The sequence below is a fragment of the Lycium ferocissimum genome, unplaced genomic scaffold (assembly GCF_029784015.1).
Source record: "Lycium ferocissimum isolate CSIRO_LF1 unplaced genomic scaffold, AGI_CSIRO_Lferr_CH_V1 ctg1860, whole genome shotgun sequence".
NCBI classification, from domain to species: domain Eukaryota; kingdom Viridiplantae; phylum Streptophyta; class Magnoliopsida; order Solanales; family Solanaceae; genus Lycium; species Lycium ferocissimum.
In genome coordinates this window covers 20214-31473 of record NW_026717900.1, presented here as the reverse complement: position 1 = coordinate 31473, position 11260 = coordinate 20214, and the positions used below count along the sequence as shown (strand labels likewise).

At 41.5% G+C, this 11260-nt stretch overlaps 1 protein-coding gene across 1 annotated transcript; it reads right to left on the bottom strand.

The window, feature by feature from the left end:
- Window positions 1-2104: 2104 nt before the first annotated feature.
- LOC132042853 (uncharacterized) lies at window positions 2105-2866 on the bottom strand. The gene is made up of 2 exons (XM_059433363.1): window positions 2499-2866; window positions 2105-2429 (listed from the first exon to the last, which is right to left on the bottom strand). The coding sequence occupies exons 1-2, from the start codon at window positions 2864-2866 to the stop codon at window positions 2105-2107; spliced, it is 693 nt and encodes a 230-aa protein (XP_059289346.1).
- Between the last annotated feature and the right edge of the window lie 8394 nt (window positions 2867-11260).

The window sequence follows — 11260 nt, the reverse complement described above, 5'->3', positions numbered from 1 at the left end:
ATCCTTATGTACCTATGGACTCAAGTTGCTGAATTTCTTGCTCGATCGATTCTTGGATATCATTCTTCTTCTTCCTGTGGCTAGAAGTCATACTCGTATTGACTGTCATCCCTTCTTCTTATCACCTGTTTGTCCACTAGTCCTTCATACTTTATCATCTTCACTATCCTTCTTTTTTTTTAACCTCTATTATTTATACCTTTATATGTTCGTGTACCCAGTGCTTACCATATACTTTTATCCCTTTTTGTATGGTCGAAGCTCTTATTCCTTAGACTTTTATGTATCCTTCTTACGCTTTACAGATATTCCATGCCTTCATTCTCTCGGAGCTTAACTTATCCTTCTTCTCTCAAGGACAACCTCAGAAACTGGTAATATAGTATCTCTTGCTTTTCTATAGCGACTGAATCGATTTTCTATTTTTTTTTTCCAGTTATCATAACTCCGAAGTTTCCTTTCACCATCTGCTTTACTTGACCCTCGCTTTTCTTTTATGCTCAGTCTAGGCTATCGGTAATTCTCATACTTACATCCAGAATATCCTGAAATTTCCTTTCAGTACTATCGTATCTATTTTTCACGACCCGCTCTTTCATTTGCCAAGCTCATACTACGTTGTAGTCTCCCTTAATTAGGTGGTTGTACCATAGTCAGACGCCCTAGTTATTCCAATATCTTATCAATCTTTGTCCCCTTCTTATCCTCCCTTCAATACCATAACTTGTTCATATTTTTACATATCCATCGTATATTCATCCTATTTTTCTTTGTAATCAAATTCCTGTACTCCTTATCAAGACTCTTATCCCCTGTTATTGATGTGTTGTCTCTTGCCCAAACTCGTTAGCCTATTAACCTTCCTCTTGTCCTCATTGGCTATTTCACTTAACTTTTATCTTAGTCTACTATCTACTTCGAATACCATCATACTCAATCCTTCTCTGCCTCTTCATCCCTGAACTTCCTATTACACCCTTATCTTGAATTTCTGAGTAATTTCATCTTTCTTAGTGTACTCCCTTTCAATCTTTACTTGGTCTTGCACATGACCGACTAGTTATGGTTATCATCAAGTCGTCATTTCATCTTATCATCCTGCTAATGTAGTATCCCTTTGAGGTTGTTTCCACTTCCTTTATTGCCATATTTGCCTACTTCTGGTCCAATACTTGTTTGTCTCATCTCCCCCCCCCCCTTAGGGTGTTAGCCCGTTTGTTCTATATTTAACATCCCATTAGTTCACCTTTTCCTTACAAGTACACACTATCAGCGAATCCGTAACCAATCTTAGTCATAACTATTCGCCGTCTAAATTTATCTGATCGGTTGTACTTATTCGTAACGAGTCACATATCCTCATAGACGTACTGATCCTGGATGAGCCTACGCTTTCATCAAAAGGATCTTCATAGTTATTTTTCTTCCAAGATCACCTTTCTCCTATTATTCGCTTTCCCCATTTCCTCACCGTGATGGTATCTAGCGCCAATTTTTTTTATTCTCAAAATCTGCCTTGATTGTTAATGTTCCTCCTTCTCTTGGCCACATAACCACTCGGTCTTTAGACAAACTTCTTCTAAACTACAAATTCATCTTCTTAATGGAGGTACATCTTATATCAATTCGTGGCTTCCAGCTCATTCGCCTACCACTACATAACCAATCTCTTCAAAGCATCATTCACCCCCCTCCCCTTCCTTAGGTATTCAGCCTTATATTACTAACTACTCAATAATCTTGTGACAAGAAGATCTTTCGAAAAAAGAAAAAGAATCTTTCTGTACCTTAGTCCTAACTTTGTCTTATATCCATATATCCTTATACTCCTACCTCCGTACAACATCCTTGCCCATATACGTTATATGATAAAAGGCCCTTATCGATATCTGGCTCTTTTAGCACGCACATCATTCTCTTACCTCTTCTACCCCTTTGCTCTCATCAATTGTTAGCTTATTTATACTCAAGGGTCATTCATAGATATATACTTATCCCTTCTACCTCTAACTTCAAGAAGAAGTTACAATTCCCATCTAATCATACTATCGTCTCACTAATGAAACACTTTGAAAGGTTTAATCAACTCAAGCTTCGCCCCAATCTAACCAGCAATATAAGGGATAACACATAGCAATGTAGAACTCAGATCAATCAACACATATACATCATGAGAGAATGCTAATAATTTACCTGTGACAACATCGGGGGAGGTCTCAAAATCCTGTCGTCCAACTAGTGCATAGATACGATTTTGAGGACCACTTGAACTGGATGCTCCTCCCCTACCTCTACCAAGACCTGCTGACACCTGCGAACCTTGCACCAGCGGGCGTAGTGATGATGAAGAACCAACCGCTGATCCTATGGGCTGAGCCTTATCTCTGCTATTCCTCAATGGAAAATTGCACATCATATGACCAACCCGACTGCAGGCATAACAAGCACCCAAACCTAAGCGGCACTGTCTAGACTGTGGCCTACCACACTAAGCACACTGGGGTGAAGGTGGTCTCACCCAGCCTGAATCATCCCTATACTGGAAACCTAAAATTCTGGAGCTCTGGCACGATCCAGAATAAATAAGATGATCAAATCTCTTGCCCGTAGATCGAGGAGGTGCACTGGCCACTGATTGGCTTAAATGTCTGGAATACTGCTGCCTTTGACTCACCCTGAACTCGCTAACAGCACCAGAATATCTGGCCCTCCTACTGTTCCTTTTATCAAAATCATGCTTGCCCCTCTGCAGCTGCTGCTGTTTCTCCAAATTATTGGCATAGGCCTGAATACGAGCAATATCCATCCCGTCCTGGAGCGAGGCTGTCAAGCACTCCTTAATCAAATGAGGCCCCAACCCACTCATGAATTAGTGTACACGGTCCGCCATATTAGCTACCATGGCTGGGGCATGCCTAGCCAAAGAATTAAAGCGAAGACTATACTCTCGGGAGCTCATACTCCCCTGTCGGAGATTCAAGAACTTGTCAGCTGGGGCCTGTCAAACCTCCAGTGGCAAGTAATGCTGGAGGAAAGCTTCCACGAACTCCTGCCATACTGGGGGAAGTGCATTTGCCACTCTCGAAAACATCCAAGTGTTACACCAGTGAACGCCCACATCCCGTAGTCTATAGGAAGCCAATTCCACAGACTTAGTATCAGAAGCGTGCATTAATCTTAATGTCCTCAGCATCTCATCTATAAAGCCCTGCGGGTCTTTATCTAGCTTTGACCCATGAAATTCTGGAGGATTCAGAGTAAAAAATCTCGGGCCCTTGCACTGATCGCTCTATCACCTTGGCTCGCACTTTGTCGCTGGGCCTGAGCGGCAACCAACTGGGTCAGCAACTGAATAGCCTGAGTCATCTGCTAGCCCTGGGTATCTAGTGGAGGAACTGGAGGTACTGGTGCTGGAGCTGAAGCCCTATTATGCTCCTCTGGTAGGGGTAGAGTAGGAGAGGTCCGAAGTGGAACCTCATTATGGGACTCACCCTTTTCTATCTCTGTCGGTGGCTCCCGTTCAGCCCTTCTTCCGGCCACCGTCTTGCTCTTCTGGGCTGCTACAGCTTTTCTCTTCATAGGCATTACTAAAATCATAACACACGATTAAGCGGAAGGGAACCCTGCTAACATGGCTTTATCACACGATCTAGGATTAGAAAGAAAAGTCAATCATTCCTAAATGCCCTGCAGCCTCCTGTTTATAAGTGTGGCGTGCTTCACACCCATATACAAGACTCTACTGGACACAGCTCATAGACACTCCCTAGGACGAACTACTCTGATACCACGTTTGTCAAGACCCAACTAGAGGGCCATGATGGGTACCCGGTACTAGCCTACCGGGCACCTTTGATGCAATATCCCATAAGCATTTCTAGGTAGGCCACATAGGTAACTCATGAATATCATACTTAAAACAGTTATCAACAGCTATGCCCATAAGTGTAGGTCAAAAAGGCTACCAAAATATTATACAACAATAAGAACTGATGACGTTTAAGGGACATCTAGTTACATACATCTGTCTACGAGCCTCTAAACAGAATACATATGACCACAAGGACCAACACCAATAGACTACAGCTCCGAAGTACGTGAAGTGCTCCTGAGAATCCGCTGATAAATCACCTACGGGTCCAATCCGTGTACCTGTCTACCGGTGGGCATGAACGCAAAGATCCACAAGAAGGGACATCAGTACGAACAATGTACTGAGTATGTAAGGCATGAATAATAACGTAATAAGAAATATAGAACATAACATGAGCTAAAGATAACCTGTACATCTGATTGCCTCATAAGGCGGATACCATGCATACTTAGCTTTCTTTGAAAAAAAAACATTCATCATATATATATATATATATATATATATATATATATATATATATATAATAGTGCTGCGGAACGTGCAGCCCTATCCATAAATATTTTATATTGCTGCGGAACGTGCAGCCCGATCCATAAACATTTTATATTGCTGCGGAACGTGCAGGCCAATCCATATATCATATTATCATTTTACATATATGTTGCCGCGGAACGACCGACCCGATCCATTTATCCATATATCCCGCGTCCGGACGATATCTAGCGATCGGGTGGCTATGCGTATATAACGCCTCACCTTATTCCCATATCCCCTATATATATATATATATATATATATATATATATATATATATATATATATATATATAACATAAGTAGCATGCATGAGAGCCCAAGTAAAAGTTATCACTTTACCGGAGTGACATAAGGTCGGTAACCTCCGATTTACATTATGGAACAATCATCGCTTTACCTCACCTTGAAGGAACAATGATTATAAGGTGAGATCAACAACAATGAGTAGAATCAAGAAAATCATGAAATAAGCTCAATAATCTCATCTTAGCATTAAAATCATAAACTTGAAACTTCAAGAAATAGGAGCACCATCATCATCATCATTTTCATCATGAAAACATAATCATCTTTAGCGACGTAAGAAAATTTAAGGATCATGAATCTTTAGCTCTTGGAAAAGAGGACATGACGGAAGACATGTATGGATCCACAAGAAAGAAGTCACTATTGTCATCATGGTCCTCATAGAAAACATCTTGTCTTTAATATCATAAAAACCTTTAGAATCATGAACTTCTAGCTTTTAGGGAACAAGAATATTATGGAAGACATGTATGGAATCATAACATAGAAATCATGCCTTTAGAAAGAAAGGGACACACCTTACATACCTGATTGATTTCCTACGACTTCTCTTTCTGAGGAAGCGTATCTTTGTAATAACTCAACTTGGGGTCTTCATATTGGGGCTTCTTCACTTCCACTACTAAGGATGATACAACATGAACAACAACTCTCGCATTGCCCGAGTCCATTAAGCGGACTCCTAGGCTAGCTAGCTGGTGGAGCTCACGAACTAATTCTTTCTTCTCCGGCTGAACATCATATAGACTGCCCATAGATTTACGGCTAAGAGCATCGGCCACCACATTTGCTTTCTCGGGATAATATAAGATACTCACATCATAGTCTTTCAATAGCTCTAACTATTGCCTCTGCCGTAGAGATTCAACTCCTTTTACTTGAAGATGTACAGGAGACTCTTGTGATCGGTATAAATATCAACATGTACACCATACAAATAATGTCTCCATATCTTTAGTGCATGAATAACCGCAGCTAATTCAAGATCATAGGTCGGATAATTTTTCTCATGTTTCTGCAACTGCCTGGAAGCATAGGCAATAACCCTACGGTGCTGCATCAACACACAGCCCAACCCAACACCGGAGGCATCACAATAAACAACGTAGCCTTCGGATCATTCTGGGAGAGTCAGGACTGGGGATGAAGTCAATCTATCTTTCAATTCCTGGAAACTGCACTCACAATCATCGGTCCATTAAAATTTTGCTGATTTCTGAGTTAGCTTCGTCAATGGTGCTGAAATAGAAGAATATCCTTCCACAAATCTTTTGTAATAGCTTGTTAATCCCAGAAAGCTATGGACCTCTGTAGGTGTTGTAGGCCTTGGCCAAGTCTTCACAGCCTCAATTTTCTGAGTATCCACTCGGATGCCGTCAGCTGAGATAATATGGCCCAGAAAAGTTACAGAATTCAACCAGAACTCACATTTTGAAAACTTGACATATAATTCTCGAGTCCAAAGAATTCCAAAAATAGTATGTAAATGATCTGCATGTTCTGCTTCTGATCGAGAGTACACCAGGATGTCATCGATGAACACAATTACGAATAGATCTAGGAAAGGCCTGAATACATTAATCTTTAAATTCGTAAATACTGCCGGAGCGTTAGTCAACCCAAATGACATTACCCGAAATTCATAATGACCATATCTGATTCTGAAAGCCATTTTCGGGATATCTTCTTCTCTGACCCTCACCTAGTGATATCCTGACCTCAGATCTATCTTGGAAAACCACTTAGCACCTTGTAATTGATCAAACAAATCATCGATTCTCGAAAGCGGATACTTATTCTTTATCATCACCTTTTTCAATTGCCTATAGTCAATGCACATTCGCAAGGAACCATCTTTCTTTCTTACGAACAAGACAGGTGCTCCCCATGGCGATAAACTGGGTCTAATAAATCCCTTCTCGAGCAAATCCTTCAGCTGTGCCTTTAGCACTTTCAATTCTGCAGGAGCCATTCTGTAAGGAGGAATAGATATGGGTTCGGTGTCCGGCAACACATCAATAGTAAAATCAATCTCCCATTCCGGTGGAAGACTTGGAAGTTCGTCTGAAAATACATTCAAAAACTCATTTATACCGGGACAAATTAAAGAGTCGGCAGCTTTGCTTCGGTGTCATGAACCCGGACTAAATGGTAAATATAGCCTTTAGCAATCTTCTTCCTCTCTTTGAGATAGGAAATAAACCTACCTCTTGGGGATACTGTGTTACCTTTTCATTCGAGCACTGGTTCTCCCGAAAATTGAAATCAAACTATTTTTGTTCTGCAATCCATATTAGCATAGCAGGAAGCCAGCCAGTCCATGCCCATAATAACACCGAAATCTAACATTTCCAACTCAATCAAGTCAGCTATAGTCTGACGATCACATACCACAATCACACAATTTTTATATACTTGTCTAGCTATTACCGGGTCACCAACAGGAGTAGACACCTCAAAAAGTTTGATTGGCTCGGGTTTTACTCCAATACGACCGTCAATATAAGGAGTAATATACGATAAGGTAGACCCTGGGTCAATCAATGCACAAACATCATGAGAGAATACTGATAGTATACATGTGATGACGTTAGGGGAGGACTCAAGATCCTGTCGCCTGGCTAATACATATATATGGAGCTGGAGGCCACACGAACTGGATGCTCCCCCTCTGCCCCTGCCACGGCCTGCTGAAGTCTGGGGAGTCTGCCCTACAAGGCGCACAGATGAAGAAGAACCAGCTACCTATCTTTTGGGCTGGGCCCCAACTCTGCCACTTATCGATGGACAATCACGCATCATATGCCCAGTTTGACCACATGCATAACAAGCATCTGAGCCTCGGCGACACTGACCCACATGTAATCTACCGCACTGGCTACATCGTGGTACAGGTGGTCGCCTCTGACTAGAATCACCTCTAAACTGGGAACCCGAAACTCTCAAACTCTAACCCTGTCCAGAATAAACGGGACGATCAAATCTCCTACCCGCAAATCGAGAAGGTGCACTAGCCGTAGATTGGCCTGCATATCTGGAATATGGTTGCCTCTGACCCCCTCTATACTCACAACTAGTACCGGCAGATCTAGCCCTCTTGCTATGCCCTCTATCAATATCGCGCTCACCCCTTTGCGGCTGCTGCTGCTCTTCCAAATTCTGAGCATGAGCTTGAATATGAGAGATATCCATCCCTTCCTGGAGTGAAGTTGTCAAGCAATCTTTGATCAAATGTGGCCCTAAGCCACTCACGAATCGATGCACCCAGTCTCCCATATCGGCTACCAGGGCTGGAACATACCTAGCCAATGAATTAAAATGGAGACTATACTTCCGAGCACTCATATTTCCTTGCCTTAAATTCAAAAACCTGTCAGCTCGGGCCCCGCCGGACCTCAGGTGGCAAATAATGGCGGATGAAAGCATCTTCGAATTCCTGCCACATCGAGGGAGGTGCATTTTCCTTTCTCGAAGATATCCAATTATTATACTATAGAAAGGCTACATCCCGCAACCTATAGAAAGCCAACTCCACTGACTCCGTATCAGGAGCATGTATTATTCTCAGCGTCCTAAGCATCTCATCTATAAATCCCTGTGGGTCTTCATCCGGCTTTGACCCGATAAATTCTGGAGGATTCAAACTCATAAAATCACAGGCCCTTGCACTAACTGTTCCATTGCCTGGACCCGCATTTTGCCGCTGAGCTTGAGCAGCGACTAGCTTGATCAATAACTGAATAGCCTCGGTCATCTATTGGCCCGAAGCACCCGGTGGAGGAACTGGAGCATTGGAGCTGGAGGTGAGGCCCCTTCACGCTCCTCTAAAACAGGCGGAGTGTGAGAAGTATGAGTTGGAGCCTCATTATGGGACTCACCCTCTTCTATATTGTCACGACCCAACCCCGTAGGCCGTGACTAGTGCCCGAGCTGGACACTCGTATACACACCTGTTAGCTATAATCAGTCCACAACTAGCATGATAAGGAACTCATATATAAAAAGGCAAGACGTCGTCTCAAAATCGTCGCATAGATATATATATATATATATATATATATATATATATATATATATATATATATATATCAAGACAACCTGTCTCCGGTAAAGTCACAACTACCAACAGATAACATCGTACATAAGCCGGCAAGGCTATCATAACATGTGGGAACGCCCTAACTATATATACGCAAGCCGACAAGGCTGCCACTACATACAACATCCCAAAACATATATACATACGCAAGCCGACAAGGCTGCCACTACGAATGGGAATGTCCCAAAACATAAGTCATACAGATACAACTGAACAGCAATTATATACAACCCACACATATGTCTACAGACCTCTAAGAGTAACAACAGTATCATATGACGGGACAGGGCCCCGCCGTACCCCTAAATAAACATATACATACATCAGCAGATCTGTGCCAAAAGTCTAGGCTCCGAAACAACGGAGCACTCCAAGACAGCTGAGTAGAAGTCCTAAGCTGAAGGATCACCAAATCGAGTATCTGTACCTGCGGCATGAAACGCAGCCTCCCTCCCCCCCGAAGAAAGGGGGTCAGTACGAAATATGTACTGAGTATATAAAGCATGAAATACATTAAGGAAAATCATAACTGAAGTAGAGATTCCAGGAGACAAGTATAATAGTCAAGAAGTCACTGTACCTGTACCTTATGAATGAAATCATGCATATCATTATCATATACCGTACCCGGCCCATCATGGGACTCGGTGAATAGTCATATCATCATATCATCATATACCGTACCCGGCCCATTATGGGACTCGGTGAATAATCATATCAGCATATACCATACCCGGCCCATTATGGGACTCGATGAATAATCATATCATCATATCATCATGTCATCATATCATCATATAGCGTGCCCGGCCCTCTAGTGAGGGACTCGGTGGATAATATAGTAAAATGTGCGTGATAACATACCCGGCCCGGGACTCGGTGAAAGATGTAACAACCATATGCACGAGCAGAGTAGTGAGTAACAATATACAACTAGATCACCATCTGAGACTCAATCGACAAGTAGATTAACTAACACTCAAGTATCAAACGATAGTCATATTAAGGAAAGTCTCAGGAACCATAGATATGTATCAAATCAATACGAGACAGCTTATGAAAGTTAAGGACATTACTTATTACAGAATCCTTTAGGAATAGGAACCTTTATATATCCTTCAATATCCAATCATATAGAAGACTCGAGGGCAGTAGCTCGACCACTCTAAGAATTCTAACCTCAAGAAGTAAATAAGAATCATAAATCATGCTCGAAACTTATGAATAGAATTTCCCCGAAGCTCATATCATATCTTACTTACGTCTAGGACATGCCAAAAGAAAGAAGGGATAGGCTTTACATACCTGTTAGCGACTATCCGTAAATCCGTTCGCCTCGTCGCTCTTTTAGCCTATTTAATATAAGAGTAATGTTATCGTTAGTAACTACATTTTCTAGTTCGTAAATCCGTAGGCCGTCGCTTATAGAACTTATTCTTTAACTTATATGTCTCGTTTAGGGTTTTTCATTATTCAAGGACTTAACGAAAATCGGGCAGCATTTTCCCTATATATTCGCCTAACCCGACTTTCTAATTATCCTCCTGTCAACACAGAAATACCAACAATAGTGATATACACATAAAATTCTCACAACTCAACTCATAACAATTCCAAATCCATTTCAACCCACGATTTCACATACTAACAATTTCATGTATTTTCTTACTTCCGATTTTGTCCAATTCAATTTTAATAATTTCATTACAACTTTATTAACACAACTACACCATAAAATAGGAAAATCTTACCACAATTTTCTTGGAGGAATTTCTACTCTTAATTGCTCCAATTTCGCAATTTCTTCTTCCTCGATTCAATATCCGATGTTGCTATCACCTCCTTGAACTTGTAAATCACTTTGGAATTAAATCAAAGCAATTTTTTTTTTAAAACAGCCATGGTGGTCGTGAACGAAGGCGACCATGGTCGCTCCCCCTTTTTTTTTTTTCTTTGAATTTCTTTTTGGAAATGAAATGTCTTCATCAACTTTCTATTTATATGCTTGCTCCTAAGAGGACACATGTCCCCCTCCTTTGTGAGTCCCAAATCCACTTCTTGGATTTTCTTTTTTTAATATCGGGTGGGGCCCACTTAGTAATTAATCTTAATTAATTTAATTAATCACTAATTCTTACTTAGTAATCTAATCATAATTAATTAATCCCTAACCTCCAATAATATTTCTACCACTTGTCGATGGACAATCTCGTATCATATGCCCAACCTGACCGTAAGCATAGTAGGCATCTAAACCTCGGCGACACTGACCGGAGTGTAATCTACCGCACTGGCTACACCGCAGCACTGGTGCTCGTCGCCGGCTAGGATCACCTCCAAACTGAGAACTTGAGGCTCTTGAACTCTGACCTGGACCAGAATAAATAGGGCGATCAAATCTCCTGCCCGTAAACTGAGGAGGTGTACTAGTAGCGAAATGGCCCG

Excerpts from the sequence above, each read along its gene's own strand:
- LOC132042853 (XM_059433363.1), bottom strand. The coding sequence starts at position 2,866 with ATGAGTGGGTTGGGGCCTCATTTGATTAAGGAGTGCTTGACAGCCTCG. Across the intron at positions 2,430-2,498 it reads GTGAGACCACCTTCACCCCA|TCGGGTTGGTCATATGATGT; the intron begins GTGTGCTTAGTG and ends TTATGCCTGCAG.